Source organism: Oncorhynchus clarkii, chromosome 17 (assembly GCF_045791955.1).
Source record: "Oncorhynchus clarkii lewisi isolate Uvic-CL-2024 chromosome 17, UVic_Ocla_1.0, whole genome shotgun sequence".
NCBI lineage: Eukaryota > Metazoa > Chordata > Actinopteri > Salmoniformes > Salmonidae > Oncorhynchus > Oncorhynchus clarkii.
Window position 1 is genome coordinate 63,999,782 of NC_092163.1, and position 23,207 is coordinate 64,022,988.

At 41.9% G+C, this 23,207-nt stretch overlaps 1 protein-coding gene across 1 annotated transcript in view; it reads left to right on the forward strand.

The window, feature by feature from the left end:
* Nucleotides 1-1,315: 1,315 nt before the first annotated feature.
* LOC139369478 (rho GTPase-activating protein 39-like) overlaps nucleotides 1,316-23,207 on the forward strand; it is a 48,473-nt gene continuing 26,581 nt past the window's right edge. The window contains exon 1 of the mRNA XM_071108734.1: nucleotides 1,316-1,448. Within this exon, the coding sequence (XP_070964835.1) occupies nucleotides 1,435-1,448 (14 nt within the window). The 5' untranslated portion in view covers nucleotides 1,316-1,434. The remainder of the gene's footprint in view (nucleotides 1,449-23,207) is intronic.

Consider the following 23,207-nt stretch of genomic DNA (forward strand, 5'->3'; position numbering starts at 1 on the left):
TACTTTAACCTTGCTATGTATTTGTCAACTCTCTGTTGTTGACACACAGCTATAGAGTACCGCAGTATGAGTCATAATACCCATAAAACCTAGTGGTCAAACAGGGAAATGGGTCCAATCGTTTTTCCACCATTCATTTTTCCCATAGGGACTTTAGAAACACTTAAAATAAAGGCTGTGTTTTGTGTAGGGTTAGCCTGGTGTGACGTTTTTATAACTGTGTAAATCTCTCTAGGACAATGTGACTTTTATCAATATATTTGCCTTTATTTACCCCCCCCCCCACAACCAAAAAAACTAAAACGAAATGCTAATGTAGCTATCATAAAGAACTACAAATGCCATGATGATCTGGACAAGACTGACAAATTGAGGCAAAGGTAAGAATATCTGGATTGACTATCTAATATTAGCTAAATGTAGTAATGAATAAATTGGCAACGTTTCTTTAAATGAACAATTCTGTGAACTGTCTTGTGCAAGTTTTAAATTGACACAATACCTGCTAGCAAAGTTAGATATCTAGTCTGCTAGATATGATGGGCAGGAGCTTGCAGGGATTTGTAGTTTTGCATGATGTCTAGTTTGATGCTAATTAGCATGTTTGAATCTGAGAGTAAATAGAGACAAATAGACTGACGAAATTCCCCTTTTCCAGGAGAGATGTACATGGTTATCAAACCGTCACGACAGGATAAGCCTACATGAAACACAGCCCATAGTGTTTCTAAAATCCCCTATGGGAAAACTGAATGGTGGAAAAACGATTGGAATCATTTCCCATTTGACACCTCCAATGTGGGGCTCTATAGGCTTACATAGTGGGCTCAGGATGAGTAATGAGTTAGAGTTCTGTGCCATGAAACTCCACCAGCAGGTGTCTCTGTTTGCTTTCTTGTTGCTAATCCAGTTCACTTTTCTGACTGATAAAAATCAAATGAAAGGTTAATCATATTTGATGCGGAACTATGTAGAACCAAGAGCTTTTCCTATTATTATAATGCGAAGTCCTTAGGTAGGCCGACATTTTATATTTCTGAAGTCCCATGTTGAGGGTCTTTTGGACTCAAGATCTCAAAACGTCAATACTAAAAAAGAGTACCTTACAGTGAAGAACTGACACGTGAGTCATAAATATAAAGCATCAACATTGGACTATAATTATTCACCTAAATAGCCATATATAATTGTGTCGCATGTCCAATCAGAGGAATGGCCATAGCAGGATGAACGAGAATTACCGGGATGCGGAGTTGGGGGATGACCCCATTATCGTGACTCACGTGCAGAGGCGGAGACACCATATGAATTACTACGGGACAACTGTCTCGTGTTCATACCGTCCAACAAGGTGGGAAAATTAACATGAATAAGTAAACAAGCTACATTATAAATTCAAGACCTGGGCAACGCAATGCTTACAATGTGAAAACAATGTCTGGGATAAGGTAAGATACATTCTACGGGAATTTAAGCCTACCAGACAAGATTTAGAACAGAAATAACTTTCACTCAACCCTCACCGCAGGATGTGTTAGGCGGACTATTTTGAATTTGGAAGACAGACTAAGTGAAGTGTAAAATGTTTTCATTGAGTTTAAAGTTTGTGTAACAATGTTACTTTAGACTAGAATTCAATATTTGGTTACCAATAATCCAATATCCCTGTGAAGATGAGGAATGGTGGATGAAAGTGATATTGCAACGCTATGGGCAGAACTTTTATTATAGTGTAGTAGGCTGTCTGCTGTCCTGTTTACACGTTAATAGTGAATGTTATTCATGTCAGAGATGGTTGGATAATCATTTAGAATAGTGACCAATAAGTTTCCCCCATGTCTAGCTGAGGAAGGCTCAACTCCTTTCTCTTATATCGAGGCAGTATAAGAGAACACTTCAACATATGAGAACAGAGTTGAGCTTTCTTTATCTACCCCATGTCATCTTCTTTCGTTGTCATATAGAGACAATTAGCAGCCACATCTAATCTAGTTAAAAACTAATCTTTTATAGTGCTATAATCACCTAACACCAAAGCATGATTGAACTTGTTCTCTATAAAGGCAGTATTTCCCATAGCTGCTGGATCCCTTTGGGGAATATCTAGTTTGCCTGTGTTTAATTGAATTGCCAGTTTCCTGTTTAATTCTTGAACTGATTTGCAAATTGGCTTTAGTGGCTCTTTGCTGTGGTTAACAGACCAATTTCTGTGGTTAACAGACCATGGCAGTAGACAAATGTCCCTATCCCATTTGTTGCACTGCTGTTTCACTGATGTAGGTTAGGATGGCTGGTGCAGTTAACTTGCCTTAGTTTATTCACACATTAACATTCTCCAACATATCTCTCTATGCCTTAAGACAGATGTGCAGCTGCTCATTAAAACATTTTAGTCTCTATCTTCTGCTTTCAAGTTGTTTTGTGAAACAGATGGTTCAATGGAAATAAGTCTAAGCCACAAGCACAAAGAAAGTCTTATGTGAATGTTCTTGATTTTTACTACCCAAAAACCTAATTATTAATGAACATACATTAAATTGTATTTATGTATTTGAATGTATTATTGGTGTCAATGGTTTAAAGCAAGCATTTATGTGTTCATGTCTTGAGCTACCCCCTGCAGTGTCAACAGCCTTGCTGTCTGTTTTGAGTGGTTCAGTGGGAAATTCTAGAACAGGGGTTCTCAAGTACTACACTGACAAAAATATAAACTCAACATGTAACAATTTCAAAGATGTTACTGAGTTACAGTTCATGTAAGGAAATCAGTCAAATAAGTTAATTAGGCCCTAATTTATGCATTTCACATTACTGGTAATACAGACATACATCTGTTTGTCACAGATACCTTAACAAAAAGGTAGGGATCAGAAATGGAGCAGAAAACCAGTCAGTATCTGGTGTGACCACTATTTGCCTCATGCAGTGTGTCACATCTCCTTCGTATAGAGTTGATCAGGCTGTTGATTGTGGAATGTTGACCCAGTCCTCTTCAATGGCTGTGCGAAGTTGCTGGATATTGGCGGGAACTGGAACACGCTGTCGATCCAGAGCATCCCAAACATTCTCAATGGATGGCATGTCTGGTGAGTATGCAGGCCATGAAAGAACTGTGACATTTTCAGCTTCCAGGAATTGTCTACAGATCCTTGTGACATGGGGCCGTGCATTATTATGCTGAAACATGAGGTGATGGTGACGGATAAATGACACAACAACGGGCCTCAGGATCTCGTCACAGTATCTCTGTGCATCCAAATTGCCTTCGATAAAATGCAAGTGTGTTCATTGTCCATAGCTTATGCCTGCCCATACCATAACCCCACTGCCACCGTGGGGTACTCGTGTGGGTGAGCAAACTACTCGACCACACGACGCCATACACACTGTCTGCCATCTGGTATAGTTGAAAGCGGGATTAATCCGTAAAGAGCACACTTCTCCAGCATGCCAGTGGCCATCGAAAGTGAGCAATTAGTTACGACACCTGCAGTCAGGTCAAGACCCTGGTGAGGACGATGAGCATGCAGATGAGCTTCCTTGAGATGGTTTCTGACAGTTTGTGCAGAAATTCTTCGGTTGTGCAAAACCACAATTTCATCAGATGTCCGGATGGCTGGCCTCAGACGACCCCTCAGGTGAAGAAGCTGGATTTGGAGTAGAGGTCGACCGATAATGATTTTTCAACGCCAATACCGATAGCAATTATTGGAGGACCAAAAAAAGCCGATAACGATTAATAGGCAGATTTTTTACGATTTATTTGTAATAATGACAATTACAACAATACTGAATGAACACTTATTTTAACTTAATATAATACATAAATAAAAATCAATTTAGCCTCAAATAAATAAGACATGTTCAATTTGGTTTAAATAATGCAAAAACAAAGTGTTGGAGAAGTAAAAGTGCAATATGTGCCATGTAAAAAAGCTAACGTTTAAGTTCCTTGCTCAGAACATGAGAACATATGAAAGCTGGTGGTTCCTTTTAACATGAGACTTCAATATTCCAAGGTAAGAGGTTTTAGGTTGTAGTTAATATAGTATTTATAGGACTATTTCTCTCTATACCATTTGTATTTCATATACCTTTGACTATTGGATGTTCTCATAGGCACTATAGTATTGCCAGTGTAACAGTATAGCTTCCGTCCCTCTCCTCGCTCCTACCTGGGCTCGAACCAGGAACACATCGACAACAGCCACCCTCGAAGCAGCGTTACCCATGCAGAGCAAGGGGAACAACTACTCCAAGTCTCAGAGCGAGTGACGTTTGAAACGCTATTAGCGCGCACCCCGCTAACTAGCTAGCCTTTTCACATCAGTTACACCAGCCTAATCTCGGGAGTTGATAAGCTTGAAGTCATAAACAGCGCTGTGCTTGCGAAGAGCTGCTGGCAAAACGCACAAAAGTGCTGTTTGAATGAATGCTTACAAACCTGCTGCTGCCTACCATCGCTCAGTCAGACTGCTCTATCAAATCATAGACTTAATTATAACATAACACACAGAAATACGAGCCTTTGGTCATTAATATGGTCGAATCCGGAAACTATCATTTCGAGAATAAAACGTTTATTATTTCAGTGAAATACGGAACCATTCGGTATTTTATCTAACGGGTGGCATCCATAAGTCTAAATATTCCTGTTACATTGCACAACCTTCAATGTTATGTCATAATTACGTAAAATTCTGTCAAATTAGTTCGCAATGAGCCAGGCGGCCCAAACTGTTGCATATACACTGACTCTGCGTGCAATGAACGCAAGAGAAGTGACACAATTTCACCTGGTTAATATTGCCTGCTAACCTGGATTTCTTTTAGCTAAATATGCAGGTTTAAAAATCTATACTTCTGTGTATTGATTTTAAGAAAGGCATTGGTGTTTATAGTTAGGTACAGTTGTCCAACGATTGTGCTTTTTTCGCAAATGCTCTTTTGTTAAATCATACCCCAGCGTTGCATCGATTATATGCAACGCAGGACACGCTAGATAAACTAGTAATATCATCAACCATGTGTAGTTATAACTAGTGATTATGATTGATTGATTGTTTTTTTATAAGATAAGTTTAATGCTAGCTAGCAACTTACCTTGGCTTCTTACTGCATTCGCGTAACAGGCAGGTTCCTCGTGGAGTGCAATGTAATCAGGTAGTTAGAGCGTTGGACTAGTTAACTGTAAGGTTGCAAGATTGGATCCCCTGAGCTGACAAGGTAAAAATCTGTAATTCTGCCCCTGAACAAGGCAGTTAACCCACCGTTCCTAGGCCGTCATTGAAAATAAGAATGTGTTCTTAACTGACTTGCCTTGTTAAATAAAGATAAAATAAAGGTATAAAAAATCAAATAAAAATACAATCTGCAAAATCGGTGCCCAAAAATACCGATTTCCTATTGTTATGAAAACTTGAAATTGGCCCTAATTAAATCGGCCATCCGATTCCGTAAAATTGTGTGACTAAGATCTCCTCGGCAAAAAGGTCCAAATTTAATGACAGATTTCTGACTATTTTGAGGAAGTGTATACTGGCTATACAGTCTCAAAATGGACAAACAGTATTATTGCGGCTTTTTTCTCTGTATTTAAGCGAAAATCTTTTTAAGGGAGTATGTGAGCACGCTCGTTTGGTTCACTTAGCCGACACACACTCACGTCTCAATTCATCACACGATCACACACTTTAAAAGAGCAGAAATCCCCCCATCGATCATCAAATCAAATCAAATGTATTTATATAGCCCTTCGTACATCAGCTGATATCTCAAAGTGCTGTACAGAAACCCAGCCTAAAACCCCAAACAGCAAGCAATGCAGGTGTAGAAGCACGGTGGCTAGGAAAACCTCCCTAGAAAGGCCAAAACCTAGGAAGAAACCTAGAGAGGAACCAGGCTATGTGGGGTGGCCAGTCCTCTTCTGGCTGTGCCAGGTGGAGATTATAACAGAACATGGCCAAGATGTTCAAATGTTCATAAATGACCAGCATGGTCCAATAATAATAAGGCAGAGCAGTTGAAACTGGAGCAGCAGCACGGCCAGGTGGACTGGGGACAGCAAGGAGTCATCATGTCAGGTAGTCCTGAGGCATGGTCCTAGGGCTCAGGTCCTCCGAGAGAGAGAAAGAAAGAGAGAAAGAGAGAATTAGAGAGAGCACACTTAAATTCACACAGGACACCGAATAGGACAGGAGAAGTACTCCAGATATAACAAACTGACCCTAGCCCCCCGACACATAAACTACTGCAGCATAAATACTGGAGGCTGAGACAGGAGGGGTCAGGAGACATCGATTCAAATAAGCGGATGTCCACTGACTCCTGGATACTGTTGGAACTGAAACGAAGTAATATGCAAAGAAGTAAGACTCAGAAAAGCCCCTTTCTATAAAAATCTTTAGGTTTATTGTAACAAATTTCAGAAGTGCTCTCACAGAATCGGAAGAACCTGCGTCTTGGAACAGAGGAAAGTTGAACACAAAACCAGTCTGCTTTACTGTCTGCTCTTTCTGAGCTAAACACAGTTCCAAAAACAACTCTCACATTGAGGGGGACAAAAATACTCCCATTTTAAAAAGCATTCTTGTTAGAGAGGGCCTAAATTTAGTCTAGCAAATTAACCTTACTTGAGCTTTTTTAATTTCTTACATACTTTCAGCAGGTTAGAGTAGGATATGAATGTGAGCTGCTGAGACGCCTCACAATGGGATGTTGTCCCCCTGTTTACTCTGTAGACTCACAATGATCTGCAGACAAAGGAGGACAGGACACTACATTCCTCTAGCAAGATTACCCCAGAGCAGAGAGCCGGGCTTTTCCTTTTGGGACAAATGTGACGATGTTGCCGATTGCTTATTTTCTGTAGCGATGGGTCAAAACTTTAGTGAAAGACTACATTATTTTATCCTAACACTCATTCACCCCACTATGATTCTCTTAGGCTTTTACCATGGTGATGGAGCTCTGTTTTGTCCATCCAAATTTGTGTGGCCCATCCCAATCCAACCTTGGATATTTGGAAAACATCTTAGGCAGGAATAAAGGGCTGGCTTAACTTTTTGACCTCAGCGGTGGTAAACGTGGTAAACATAGTGTAGTGTTTTAAGTGCCCTTGCTCCTTCCGTTAGGATTACATTGGGACGAACAGTCCAATAGCTTCAGATGAGGTTCATGATTTAGAGAGATAAAACCCTCATGCTCATGTTTAAAAAAAAAAAAACATATATATTTAAATGAACCCCCTTTTTTCTCCCCAATTATCTGGTATCCAATTGTTTTTTAGTAGTTACTATCTTGCCTCATCGCTACAACTCTCATACGGGCTCGGGAGAGACAACCTTCGCAAGTGCCGTTACGTCCTCCGAAACACAACCCAACCAAGCCCCACTGCTTCTTAACACAGAAGCAAGCCGCACCAATGTGTCGGAGGAAACACCGTGCGCCTGGCGACCTGGTCAGCGTGCGCTGCGCCCGGCCCACCACAGGAGTCGCTAGTGCGCAATGAGACAAGGATATCCCTACCAGCCAAACCCTCCCTAACCCAGACGACGCTAGGCCAATTGTGCGTCGCCCAATGGACCTCCCGGTCGCTGCCGGCTGTGACAGAGCCTGGGCTCGAACTAAGAGTCTCTGGTGGCACAGCTAGCACTGCGATGCATTGCCTTAAACCAATGCTCCACCCGGGAGGCCTCACACTCAGGTTTTTAGGTAGTACAGTTTGAGTAACTGATTGAGTCGTCAACGGTAGGTGCTAACACACTAGTTGTTTCCTGTCATTACACTCAGGTGTTGGAAGATGTCTTCATGTTTGATCAGAACAGCCCATTCCATTCCTCTCAGCCCTCTTTAATTGTGTTGTGACTAGAAATACAGTATGTTAATCCAATTCTACACCCTGGACCCCTAGAGAGGACATTATCCTTGCTGCCCCCCTGGTCCCTTGAGTTCCAGTGCAAATGTTAACAGCTTAACTAGCCTGTGTGTTAGTCTGATCCAGGACCTACAGTTGAAGTCGGAAGTTTACGTACACTTAGGTTGGAGTCATTAAAACTCGTTTTTCAACCACTCCACAAATGTCTTTTTAACAAACTATAGTTTTGGTAAGTCGGTTAGGACATCTACTTTGTGCATGAGTCATTTTTCCAACCATTGTTTACAGACAGATTATTTCACTGATAATTCACTGTATCACAATTCCAGTGGGTCAGAAGATTACATACACTAAGTTGACTGTGCCTTTAAACAGCTTGGAAAATTCCGGAAAATGATGACATGGCTTTAGAAGCTTCTGATAGGCTAATTGACATCATTTGAGTCAATTGGCGGTGTACCTGTGGATGTATTTCAAGGCCTACCTTCAAACTCATTGCCTCTTTGCTTGACATCATGGGAAAATCAAAAGAAATCAGACAAGACCTCCAAAAAAAATTCTAGGCCTTACCTCCACAATTCTGGTTCATCCTTGGGATCAATTTCCAAATGCCTGAAGGTACCACGTTCATCTGTACAAACAATAGTACGCAAGTATAAACACCATGGGACCACGCAGCCATCATTCCGCTCAGGAAGGAGACGCGTTCTGTCTCATGGAGATGAACATACTTTGGCGCGAAAAGTGCAAATCAATCCCAGAACAACAGCCAAGTACCTTGTGAAGATGTTGGAGGAAACAGGTACAAAGGTATCTTTATCCACAGTAAAATAAGTCGACATAACTTGAAAGGCCTCTCAGCAAGGAAGAAGCCACTGCTCTAAAACAGCAATTAAAAAAGACAGACTACGGTTTGCAACTGCACATGGGGACAAAGAGCATACTTTTTGGAGAAATGTCCTCTGGTCTGATGAAACAAAAATAGAACTGCTTGGGCATAATGACCATCGTTATGTTTGGAGGAAAAAGGGGGAGGCTTGCAAGCCGAAGAACACCATCCCAACCGTGAAGCACGGGGGTGGCAGCATCATGTTGTGGGGGTGCTTTGCTGCAGGAGGGTGGTGCACTTCACAAAATAAATGGGGGAGGAAAATTATTGAAGCAACTTGGTCGCAAATGGGTCTTCTACAACTCCCATACGGGCCGCACAGCTCGCATCCAACCCGGAAGCCAGCCGCACCAATGTGTTGGAGGAAACACCGTGCACCTGGCAACCTTGGTTGGAGTCACTGGTGCGCGATGAAGCAAGGATATCCCTACCGACCGACCGACCAAGCCCTCCCTAACCCGGACGACGCTAGCTAGGCCAATTGTGCATCGCCCCACGGACCTCCCGGTCGCGCCCGGTTACGACAGAACCTGGGCTCGAACCTAGGGTCTCTGGTGGCACAGCTGGCGCTGCAGTACAGCACCACTGCGCCACCCAGGAGGCCCCCCAAGTTAAACAATTTAAAGAAATGCTACGAAATACTAATTGAGTGTATGTAAGCTTCTGACCCACTGGGAATGTGAAGAAATAAAAGCTGAAATAAATCATTCTCTCTGCTATTATTCTGACATTTCACATTCTTAAAATAAAGTGGTGATCCTAACTGACCTAAGACAGGGAATTTTTACTAGTATTAAATGTCAGGAATTGTGAAAAACTGAGTTGAAATGTATTTGGCTAAGGTGTATGTAAACTTCCCACTTCAACTGTATCTGCCGTCAGCAGCCCATGTCCTCAAGGGATATCACCCAGACAGATGCCTCTTTCCTCTGACCCACCCCCTTCTCACCCCGTAACTCGGCCCTGGTTGAGACACTGGGGTCGCTTGTCAGGTCAGCAGGGGATGGGGGGTAGAGGCTGAGGCACAACTCAAAATGTGGAAACATACACAGACTGTCTCAACTATATAGTTAAACAGCCACACAACTAATGGAAAGGGTATTGCTGGACAAGCCTCCAAGCAGATGGCTGCGGGTAACTCCTTATGGCCTTTTTTAACTTCACTCTTGGCAGAAACCCCTCTCGAACCTAAATGTTGGTTTATGTCTTCATTTGTTACATTTCACCTCATGAGCTGACGAGGGAAAGAAATAACTAACATTAATCGGTTACATCCGAATCGGTTCATTTTTCTCCATATTTGTTTGGACAAGTGACCCCATTGTTCTTGTTATTGACAGCTGGCGTACCAGACAGGCAGGGAGTCTATCCTGTATTTGGTAAACACACTGTCCTCTGTCCCTCAGTCCCACATGCTCCTTCTCGTTCAGAGGCCCTCTGATCTGATGAAGTGTTCATTTGTTAAGGGTGTAGAGGAGGATTGGACGAGGCCTGCCCCCTATGACAGAGGATTTATTGTGGTTTGACAATGCTGCTGCCTTGTGTCTCAGAAAAACAGTCACTGGGCCTGTCCTGCTGCTGCATCATGTCTCAGACAGACCGACAGACAGTCACTGGCCCTGTCCTGCTGAGCTGTGAGGGGCCGGAAGTTCCCAGCATTACTGCTTAATACTGCTGCATTAGTGGGAGGAAGAGCGGGATAGTGGGCAAAGACCAAGACAAAGCCTCCATACAGCCAGCATAGAGCACTGCTTTTTTCTTAGTTATTTTGTAGGCGGGGCTCAAAGAAGGTTTCTGAAGCAGGGCTGCCAACATTAAAATGTTCCATCTAAACCAATAGGAAGGCTCTGTGTGTGAGACAAGATTATACAGAACAAGTTTGTTGCAGTGAGATCCTTGTATTGATAGGAAAGTGTGTCAAACAGAAAACAATGATTTCAAAGTTAAACAAACCATAAAACTCTACGCACAACGACTACTTTAACAATTTCCAATGAACATTTTACAAAACACATTTACTTGAAGAACAGTGCAGATGCAAAGTTTGGTAACAGAATGACGGCACAAACAGCACACACCGTCATTCTGTTACCAAACGTTGATTCTGATTCTGCACTGTTCATCAAGTTAATCTGTTTTTCAATGGATATTGTTAAAAGTAGTCAGTGTGCATAAATGTGCATGGTTTGTTTAACTTTGCAATCATTGGTTATTGTTTGACATATTTTAAAGTGAAGAATCTGAGTCTCCGCATCATTCTTTTTCTGTGGAATTCCCTAATGTAAAACTTTGGAAATGACATTGAAAGCCAATCTATTTTCAAGGGCCACCTCTTAAATACCATCTTAATCCCAGGGCAGGAGAAGTGGAAAGTGGAAACTGTTCCTGGTTTTGGATTATCGCAGCTGTTGGAGGTCACCCCACATCTCCTAAACATGCCCCAAGCTCCACCCACTGGACTTCTGTGGAGGGCTCCGATTGGCTGGCGGCCATTGTGGGAATGGTAATAGAGAGTTCTAGTTGAATGAAGTCTGATTGCTGATCTGACAACAGAGCCCATTGTCCCTGGCCATCAGGCATTAGCAGAGGGTGCACTGCACACGCATTGTAATGCATATGATTGTGACTCATCACAGGATAGGCTTGCCAGCTCTGCTTTTTCCTCTTTCATGGAGACCCTCTGGGTTTATGTAACACTAGAAACTTCTCACAAAGACAAACAATTTAGGATATTCCCTGTAGATTTTTTGTTATGACTTAAGTCCTTAGTAATGAGTTTGTTTTGGTGCAGAGTAGGACTGACTCTATTTAGTAGACTGGTCGATTGTTTGGTCGATAGGCTGTTTTGTTCGACCACGATTTCTTTAGTCGAGCAGTAGCAAATAAAAAAAAACATGACACCTGTCTAATTCACGTCTGTCTTAGTAGACTGATCCATTGTGTAGGCCGCTGGGACAGCACAGCACATCAGTCTAAGACGTGCTACTGAAATTATATATGGATATATCATGTAAGAACAATGATGCAACACAAATAAAACTTGATTACTTTATAACAAATGAGCTTTCTCCGGCATTGGATAATGGTCGCTGTCTGCATTTCTGAAACACATCAGTGCGCTCTTGAATTGGCGCCTTTTCCTAGAACATGTTGCCATGTGCATAATAGCAAAGTTAACCAGCGTTTTGGTGTTGAGAACAATGTGGCGGAGGCAGCAGAGGAGTTAGGAGACAGGAAAACAGTTGTTGCCTTAATTGTCTAAGAAAAGTGAGGAGAAAGGCAACTTAATTAAGTGTATAATCAGTAGACGTACTGTTAAATGTGCCTGGCTTTATAAATCATCCAAATATATCTAAAAAATAAGACAGATCCTGCATCTGTTGCCTGTTTGGTTGTTTTGTTTAATAGCCTACTGATTCCGTGAGCACCAAGCCTCACGCAACAATTTCAGAAATTTGAGTGTTTTTAATTTTTGCTATGCTGTAATAATGGCTTTACAATTGTATTATTTATAATTTATTAAGTGTTTACACTGTTCCAAATTGTCAGACATTTTTTATTTATAAAAATAACCCTCCTTTTTCCTTGATCTCCTTATTGTTATTATAACTATTATTATTATTATTATGTCGTTATAATAATAATTAATGTCATTATCATTCGTAGGTTTAGTATACCAGCCTTGTATAACCACCATTGAGCTGTAGGCCTCCTGTTTAGTCTTAATACCGTAACTTACTGAGGCCTTTATTTCAATAGTTATATAGGCTACTTTATCAATCATTTATTTTTTCTTGTCATCACACACCATACGAGTCATTCATGATGTGAAATGCAATCAAGCATTTTAGTTTTAAAATAAAGCGACCATTGAATAATAAGCGTAAACAATAAATAGGCCGAAACAGTTAAATTTCGGAAATTGCATACACGGATGAATGCAGCAGGGAGGAGAGGGAGACAATGTGTTAGTCACACAGTCAATCGCTGTCTTTTTTTCATTTTTTTTTCACAATGCAGCAAGTTTGAGCCAGGCGGCACAATCAAATAATTTGTGGTCGGACTCCCTCTAGTCATTTTTGTCTTAATTATTTCATCAAACAGTTTGCTTAAAGCATCAGACAAGCTCAGTGCATATAGTTGATTTGATTAAAACACATAGGATGTGTTTATATATGGAAAATGCACTTTGAAAATTTCAATCAATCGAATGGTCAAAAGAACAGACAACACTTGGTCGACCAAGAGTTTTTTTTCTTCACTTCTGAAGAGAACTGACAGCCATAGTATAGACGGCAAAAGACAAGTTGTGGAATGTCCACTTTGGGCTGGACCATTGAGTTGGAACAGACGGAACCCAGCTCCAATTATGACACACCTTATGGCTTCCAGACAGACAAACCAGACAGTCAGATTTGGAGGTGTGCAGTATCACTCACACGTGATACTACAGGGATTAAGGTCACTTAGTAGAAAACAGGTGTTATATTCCTCTCCAATGAATGTGTGTGCATTTTATTCTGGGGCTACTCAGTCACCATGGCCCTTGTGGAGGTGACCCTGCAAAGTGGCAGCATGTACAGTCTCCTGGCCTCTCCCTGCTAGCCAGGCTTTATGTGGCACCAGAGCTGAAGGCCTTGCTGGGGCTTAAAGTGCTTTACCTTTCTTCCCCTCCTCGGCATCCTGCCCTCCTCCCCTCCCTCACTCCATGCCTGTCTCTTGTGCCTGATCTGATCTCTTAACACAAGGCCAGCTTTATTATGCCTGACATATCCTCCATGAAAAATGACCACAGCAACTGCTGTTGAGCCCCTTCAGGGAGGGGAAGGCGTTGACAATTAGTTGGAACAGATATGAGCAATAGTCCTGTCAGGCTGATGTAGGCTACTTCAGGTAGGGGAACAAAGAAAGACACCAGAACATTCATCAAACATCACTCTAAATGTAATTCATAACCAGTAGTCTACATGTGACTAACATATATACATTACATACATAATCTTTGTTTACTTAAGCTGTTAGCTCCCTTGCGTTCAATGCAGAGAAATTGATATGGTGTGTGTTCTGGGGGCCCCCTCTCTCTATCACACAGTGTACACTACAGGGGTCATGGTACAGTCTGAATTACACACTGCTAATGGAGCTACTGCAGAGCACACTCATTCCATGTCTTTACAGTGCATTACAATGTTTTACAATATTTGGATAAGCACGTTGCCTGGCAGCTATGTTGTATACACTTTGAACTTAATACATAATCAAACAGAAAGCGGCCTCTGCTAGATTATTGCTCCTATTATATTGAGCTACATGCCACTGCCAGCATAGCTGGGCTGGATGGCTTAATATAACAGTGAGGTCTTTATATTGTCTGATTCTGGCCTCTGACACTTTTCCACTGGATCCCTGCAACCTGTTTTGTAAGGTGAGCAGAGATGATTTTAACTCAGAATTTCTGAGAATGTTATTTTTAAATAGCAGGTGTGTAAATACGCTCAGGAGGACTTATAAAGTTTGGCACTGGTGGCTGTTGCTGGCAGACGGTAAGCTAGGTTAGCTAATTGAAAGGCAGCCCCTGTTTGGAACATCAGCCTGGGCAGGTCCTCAGGAGAGTGTCTATGGGGTCATGTTGCACTTCCCAAGGCTTCCACTAGATGTCAACAGTCTTTAGAACGTTGTTTGAGGCTTCTACTGTGAAGGAGGGGGGAATGAGAGCTGATTGAGTCAGGGGTCTGGCAGAGTGCCATGAGTGGCAGAGTGGCATTTTTAATATTTTCTACATTGTAGAATAATAGTGAAGACATCAAAACTATAAAATAACACATATGGAATCATGTAGGAACCAAAACAGTGTTAAACAAATCAAAATATTTTTTTTACATTTTAGACTCTTCAAAGTAGCCACCCTTTGCCTTGTGACAGCTTTGCACACTCTTGGCATTCTCTCAACTAGCTTCACCTGGAATGCTCTTCCAACTGTTCCCACATATGCTCAGCACTTGTTGGCTGCTTTTCCTTCACTCTGCAGTCCCACTCATCCCAAACCATCTCAATTGGGTTGAGGTTGGGTGATTGTGGAGGCCAGATCATCTGATTGATGCAGCACTCCATCACTCTTCTTCTTGGTCACATAGCCCATACACAGCCTGGAGGTGTGTTGGGTCATTGTCCTGTTGAAAACAAATGATAGTCCCACTAAGTGCAAACCAGATGGGATGGCATATTGCTGCAGAATGCTGTGGTAGCCATGCTGGTTAGGTGTGCCCTGAATAATAAAAAAAAATCACTGACAGTGTCACCAGCAAAGCACCGCCACAACCGTTACACCTCCTCCTCCATGCTTCATGGTAGGAACCACACATGCGGAGATCATCCGTTCACCTACTCTGCGTCTCACAAAGACACAGTGGTTGGAACGGAAAATTAGAAATTTGGATTTATCAGACCAAAGGACAGATTTCCACCTGTCTAATGTCCATTGCTTGTGTTTCTTGGCCTAAGCAAGTCTCTTCTTATTGGCGTCCTTTTGTAGTGGTTTCTTTGCAGCAATTTGACCATGAAGGCCTGATTTCACACAGTCTCCTCTGAACAGTTGATGTTGAGATGTGTCTGTTACTTGAACTCTGTGAAACATTTTGGCTGCAATTTCTGAGGCTAGTAACTCTAATGAACTTATCCTCTGCAGCAAAGTTAACTCTGGGTCTTCCATTCCTGTGGCGGTCATCATGAGAGCTAGTTTCATCATAGCGCTTGATGGTTTTTGTGACTGCACTTGAAGAAACTTTAAAAGTTCTTGAAATGTTCCGTATTGACTGACCTTCATGTCTTAAAGTAATGATGGACTGTTGTTTCTCATTTCTTTTTGAGCTGTTCTTGCCATAATATGGACTTGGTCTTTTACCACATAAGGCTATCTTCTGTATACCACCCCTACCTTGTCACAACACAACTGATAGGCTCAAACGCATTAAGAAGGAAAGAAATTCCACAAATTAACTTTTAACAAGGCACACCTGTTAATTTAAATGCATTCATGACTACCTCATGAAGCTGGTTGAGAAAATGCCAAGAGTGTGCAAATCTGTCAAGGCAAGGGTGGCTACTTTGAAGAATGTCAAATATAAAACACTTTTTTGGTTACCACATTCCATGTGTGTCATTTCATAGCTTTGACTTCTTCACTATTATTCTACAATGTAGAAAACAGTGAAAATAAAGAATTGAATGAATGAGTAGATGCGTCTAAACTTTTGGCTGGTACTGTATGTACACTGTATTTATATATACTGTATATTTATTCTCTGGACTCTGACATTGTTCATCCTAATGTTTCTTAATTCCATTCTTTAACTTTTTAGATTTGTGTGTATTGTTAGATATTAATGCACTGTTGGAGCTAGGAACATAAGCATTTCACTACATCCGCAATAACTGTATGTGTATGCAACCAATACGATTTGAATGGTTTATCACAGTACCTCCAAGTGCCACTCAGACCTTCTGGGAGAAAAGTATCTGGCATTGAATTTGGTAGGAGTAGGAGGCGGCTAAGGATCCCATCATCTCCTGCCTCCAGACATTTCACCACCTATATTACAAGGGTTGGATTTTCACTTAACAATTTCATGTCAGCTCAAGGCATGTACAAAATCCAATATAATGATTAGCCTCATATACATTGTCTACTGGTATCGTTTTAAAATTGAGAACATATAGCTGAACAATATGTACACAATGTGTGAGTAAAGCTATTCTCTGATTCAGATGCACAATGTCAAGGGATGCATTGCAAATGCCCATAAGGCTAAATGCCATCATACTGTAGGCCAGTGGTTCCCAACTACGGTCCTTGCGTACCCTCAACAATACGGTTTATTGTAGCCTCGGACAAATACACCTGATTCAGCTTGTCAACTAGTCATCAGGTCCTCAGAGTTGAGTCAGGTATGTTTGTCCAAGGCCACAACAAAAATGTGCGCTGTTGGGGGTACTCAAGGACTGGAGTTGGGAACTACTGCTGTAAGCCTATGGCTGCATTGGTGTTGCATGCCATTATAAGCTGCAAAATGGATTCACATGGCTGATATCCTGAAAAGAGTGTGACAATCAAATAAAACTAATTGGAGAGCTTATGACTGAACAGAAAGGTCATGTTCATATGAGAATACAACACAGAAACAGACAAATTAGAGACTGATTTCCTTTCCCTCTATATTTCAGGATTGTGATCTGGTATTAATCAACATCGACACTAGTTAATCTTGAATAACATTTAAGCTAACAATTTTTAAACAAGTTTAAAACACTTCACTTCAAAGAATCAGGACTTTCATATAATTTTAAAATGTACAAGTAAGCTAACTCATACTGTATGTAAAGGTTAGACATTTTAGCAACAAGTAAGCTATTATTACTCAAGCATAATTTCAGGTGTACAAAATAAAGTCAACACCAGAGGTGACCAACCTCGCTCCACTGATCCCTGATCTATGGGGGGAGCAGACTTATTTTCCAGTCCAGCAATAGCACACTTGATTATTAACTATTTAGGTTTGACACATTGAATCAGGTGTCTCAGTGCTGCGCTCAAACAGAAGCCTGCACTCCCAGCAGGGTTGGTCTGCTGTTGTTTATAATAGGTTTATGCATTGTGTGTGACTTTAAAACTTTTTTTTCCACAAGATGTCCTAACATGGGTACACATACACAATATATACAGAAGTGTGTGGACACCCCTTCAAATTAGTGGATTCGGCTGTGTATACAGGTGTATAAAATTGAGCACAGCCAAGCAATCTCCATAGACAAACATTGGCAGTAGAATGGCCTTACTGAAGAGCTCAGTGACTTTCAACGTGGGACTGTCATAAGATGCCACCTTTCCAACAAGTCAGTTCGTCACATTTCTGCCCTGCTAGAGCTGCCCCTGTCTAATGTAAGTGCCATTATTGTGAAGTGGAAACATCTAGGAGCAACAACGACTTAGCCACGAAGTGGTAGGCCACACAATCTCACAGAACGGCATAGCCGAGTGCTGAACTGTGTAGTGCTTAAAAATAATCTCCTCTGTTGCAACACTCACTACCGAGTTCCTAACTGTCTCTGGAAGCAGCGTCAGCACAAGAAATGTTCATCGGGAGCTTCATGAATTAGGTTTCCATGGCCAAGCAGCCTTATACAAGCCTAAGAACACCATGCTCAATGACAAAAGTCGGCTAGAATGGTGTAAAGCTCGCTGCCATTGGACTCTGGGGAGCAGTGGAAACGCTCTCACTGGAGTGATGAATCACGCTTCACCATCTGGCAGTTCGACGGACGAATCTGTTTGGCAGATGCCAGGAGAAAAATACCTCCCCTAATGCATAGAGACAACTGTAACGGTTGTAGGAGGAATAATGGTCTGAGGCTGTTTTTCATGATTTGGGCTTGGCCCCTAAAAGCTACAGTGTACAATGACATTTTAGACGATTCTTTGATTTCAACTTTGTGGCAGCATTTTGGGGAAGGACCTTTCCTGTTTCAGCATGACAATGACCCCTGTGCACAAAACGAGGTCCATACAGAAATGTTTGTCGATCGATGTGGAAGAAATTGACTGGCCTGCACAGAGCCCTGACCTCAATCCCATCAAACACCTTGGGATGAATTGGAACACCCACAGCGAGCCAGGCCTAATCGCCCAAAATCAGTGCACGACCTCACCAATGCTCTTGTGGCTGAATGGAATCAAGTCCCAGCAGCAATGTTCCAACATCTAGCAGAAATCCTTCCCAGAAGAGTGGAGGCTGTTATAGCAGCAAAGGGGGGACCAACTCCATATTAATGCTTGTGATTTTGGAATAAGATGTTCGATGAGCAGGTGTCCACATACAATTGGTTATGTAGTGAACCTAGCCTCAAATGCATTTAGAATTACATCGATAAATACATCAAGATCGCTAGCTAACTAGCAAATATTACGTTTTTAAGCTGGTGATATTTAATTTACTTAGTTAACTTTACATACTGTATAGCTAGCTAACTAGCGGACATTACGTTAGCAGCTCATTTGAGTTAGCCTGCACACTAAGTTTCTATAGCAAGCTAGCTAATAATACATTGACAATTGGAGGCATTCCAACAGACTGAATTTGGTCTTCCAACATGGGGCCTGGTACGTTTGCTAGGTGATTTGTGACGCAACTGCAAGCCCTCTGAGTTTACCAGTCAAATTGACAGGGTTAGAGGTTTCAAGCCTGTTCTAGTCATTCATTTTCCATGTGTGATGCTGCTGCATTGTGGGGAGTGTTGCCGAGGCTACAACACTTTGCTTGTTTCAGCAAGGAGCAACAACGTTTCATAGGTTGTTGAAGAGTTCATGTTACCGAGTGGCGCAGCGGTTTAAGGCACTGCATCTCAGTGCTAGAGGTGTCACTACAGACCCTGGTTCGATTCCAGGCTGTATCACAACCGGCCATGATTGGGAGCCCCATAGAGTGGCGCATAATTGTCCCAGCGTCGTCCGGGTTAGGGTTTGGCCGGGGTAGGCCGTCATTGTAAAATAAGAATTAACCGACTTGCCTAGTTAAATTAAATTACGGCAGTAACGGGCTCAACCACACAAATGCCCGGCCGTTCCGTCAGTTGTTCATTCCACAAAAACATGAACTATTGTGAAGAAAACCGTTTCTTCACAATAGTTTCTCTCTGAAGGAATCAATTTAAGCTGGACTAGAATTTGAGTTAGATTAAAAGCCAAAACATAACAATGACAGTGTGTTGTGTGTTGCCAGTGTGTTGCCCTATTTTTAGACAATGTAATGTCCACTCCTATGTTTTGCACTTCTGGGAAAATTGCCATTTACACTTTGGGTTGTTTTAAAACAATGTAGGAGATACCATGAGCAGAATGCAGCTGTTCTGCCTTCTGGGAAAACGCCATTTAACATATTCAAGTTATTTTGGGACCAAACTGTCAATTGTGGGTGATAGATAAAGTTATTATTCAGAATGAGACCTCTGACACAGAGTCTGCGTGTGTATGTTGGTCTTTTGGTTTCGGTGCAGCGCTCTGCTCTGCCACTTGTTCTCTGTTTGGAGAGGTCTTTTTCTATTTGACTTATTTTTAGTCATCCTAGAGAATAACCATGTGGTACAGACGTCTCCTTGACCCAGATGGGGGACAAAGGGCCAGTGTACCTTCCATGGAGAAGAGGGAATGTGTTATCAGATCTAGAGAATATTAAGAGCAAAACACCAGCATTATGAGAACATATATTTTACAATGTTCTCTGAAGCACTGTCTTACCTCTGGCATAGTGGATGTTTTGTGTCTAGGCTTCACATACAATATTGTCCGTTCTGATTTTTGTGGGGTTAAGTGCCTCTCTCAGGAGTATAACCATAGCAATCTCCCAATACATCATGCCTGCTTCAATTTAGAATACGTTATCCTGAAGAAAATCAGGTGTCACACGAGCATGTGTAATGTTTTAATTTTAGATTGTTATAAAACATTTAGAGTAGTGTTTAACTTTACCTGTGGTTATGCAGACTGCCAGACACTGGTTCCACTTTGAGTCCTAACAACTGTTTATTTCCCAGGAAGTAAGGCCCTTATGCAACCATTGTACCCCATGCTGATCCATGCTGCTATATATATATATACAAATAAATAAATCGAAACCCGGGCCGTGGCGGTGACAGCGCCGAATACTCAAAACTAGACCACCAGGGAAGACTAAAATAAAAAATGTATATTCATAAATGAATTAATAATTTAAAAATTAATAAACTGCATAATAAATAAATGTGGCTGGTCAATTGTGTGAGTCAGGGCCTAAACCCATAGGGGTCCCAAGAGGCAAAAATAAAATACAAAAATATATAACGTTTCAAAATAATATTATAATATCCAACCACAGGAGCATAATTTAGCCACAGAGCATCAGTAGTAACATTTATTTATTTTTGTACTTTTATCTTTTTTTCTCCCCAAATTCATGATATCCAATTGGTAGTTAGTCTTGTCCCATCGCTGCAACTGCCCTACGGACTCGGGAGAGGGGAAGATCGAGAGCCATGCATCCTCCGAAACACGACCCTGTCAAGCCGCACTCCTTCTTGACACACTGCTCACTTAACCCGGAAGCCAGCCGCACCAATGTGTCGGAGGAAACACTGTCCAGCTGGCGACCAGTCAGCTTACAGGCGCCCGGCCCACCACAAGGAGTCGCTAGAGCGCAATGGGACAAGGAAATCCCGGCCGGCCAAACCCTCCCCTAACCCGGACGATACTGGGCCAATTGTGGGTGGGGTGTGTGGAATAGGACTATTGACTGCTTGGTAGGTCCAGGACGATACCAGTAAACGTTGTAAACGTTGCCCCCTCACATCATGCCAATCCGTCATGATCCAAACACTCTCTCTCTCACTCTCTCTTTCTTTCTGTCTCTCTTTCTCCCTCGCTCTCTCTCTGACTCACTCACTTACTCTCGCACTCACATAGTGATGTATGTGGACACTTAAATACTTTCATTGCAGATACTCAGAAGAAAAAAGGGCTAATTTACAGATTAGATACAGATGTATTTGTCTCTCTTTCTTGAAGAGGTTGGTCCTATTATAGCCATATTCTGTGACAGTGAATAATGTGTGCTTGTTCAGAGTGGGAGCCAGGTGGTTTCCCAGCAGACAGTAGAGACACACACAGTGACAGCACACAGGCAGGGATGGTGTAGAGCAGGGGTGTCAAAGTCAAATGGACGGAGGGCCAAATAAAAAAATCAGCTACAAGACGAGGGCCGGACTGTTCGAATGTTCATTGAAAATTTTTTAAATGACGCATATAGTCTAGTGAACCTAATTGAACCTACTGAAAACCTAACAAATATATTACAATATGATCAGATAAATAAAGCAATATTTTCTTATGGCTCTGTCAGTAATCTTTAATTTTCAACAGACACAAAAGACAAATTTCCTTTATATAAATATCCCCATAACATGAACATTAAATGAAAGAAACCGGTATTCAAGGCACCATCAGTAGACTATATTTTCTATTTTAGCAAAAGTGGGCTAAATTTACTTCAAAGAAAAAACAATAATAGCAATTTTCTATCATCCACTCAACTGAAATATTTTTAAAATATAATTGGATTGAAATACAAAAAAATAAAGTGCAAAAATCTATTAATCAAAAACAACACTTTGTTTAAGGAGAAGTAACATGCAGTGAAAACAAATATTAAATTTTAACTTTTAAACTTGAACTGAGTAAAAACTCTAAATATGTGATTGCACAGTAATGTTCACTTGTTTGAGGTTGAGGGTGATACTTGGTGGTGTCCCATCTTTTCCACAAGTTCATCAATGTTCGGGGTAAGGCTCTGAGCTGAAGAAATCCTCAGAATTGAGTGGAGGTGTTCAGCAGTAAGTCGACTTCTGTGTGATGTTTTGTTCAGGTTCATCAAAGAAAACAGTTGTTCACACAGGTATGTGCTGCCAAACATAGACAACGTTTGAGCAGCCTGGATGCGCAGCTGGGGCATTGTGCCGGGGAGGAAACGGGCGAACTCCGCAGCACCCACTGCCGCATATTTTGCCCTCAGTGCATCATTGCATTGGAGGTCAATCAACTCCATTTGGAGGTTTGGTGGTGAGCTTTCCACGTCAACAGCAAATGGGTTACCGAGCAGTTCCAACCTGCTTTTTTGTGCTTCAAAGTCAGCAAATCGGCGTCGAAAGTCAGCGGCAAGCATACCTATTTTATCAGCCAACTGTGTGCTCGGGAACGCACTGGTAGAGAGCTTCTCTTTCATGGTCTGGCAGCTGGGAAAGTGGCTCAAATTTTCTTTCCGCATCTGCGTCTCCCACAGAGTCAGTTTGGTTTTAAATGCCTTCACTGTACTGTACATATCAGAGATGACACGATCCCGACCCTGCAGCTGCAAGTTTATTGCATTCAGATGACTCGTAATGTCACACAGAAAAGCCATTTCACACAGAAACATTTCGTCTCGGAGTTGTGTTGTGTCTTTCCCTTTGCTGTCCAAGAACAGACAAATCTCCTCACGAAGCTCGAAACATCTTTGAAGCACCTTTCCCTGGCTTAGCCATCGCACCTCTGTGTGATAAGGCAAATCACCATGCTCCGTTTCTAACTCCGTCAGAAATGCCTTGAACTGGCGGTGATTCAAACCTTTGGCTCTGATAAAGTTAACTGTGCGCGTGATGATGCTCATTACATGCTCCATTTTCAAGGCTTTACCGCACAACGCTTCCTGGTGTATGATACAATGATAAGCTGTCAGCTCACCTGTCGCGTTTTCCTCTTGCATCTTTTCCCGTATCTTCGCCACCAGTCCGCTCCTGTGTCCACACATCGCAGGTGCTCCGTCGGTTGTCAAACCCACGAGTTTTTCCCAAGGCAGCTCCATCTCATTTACACATCTTGACACC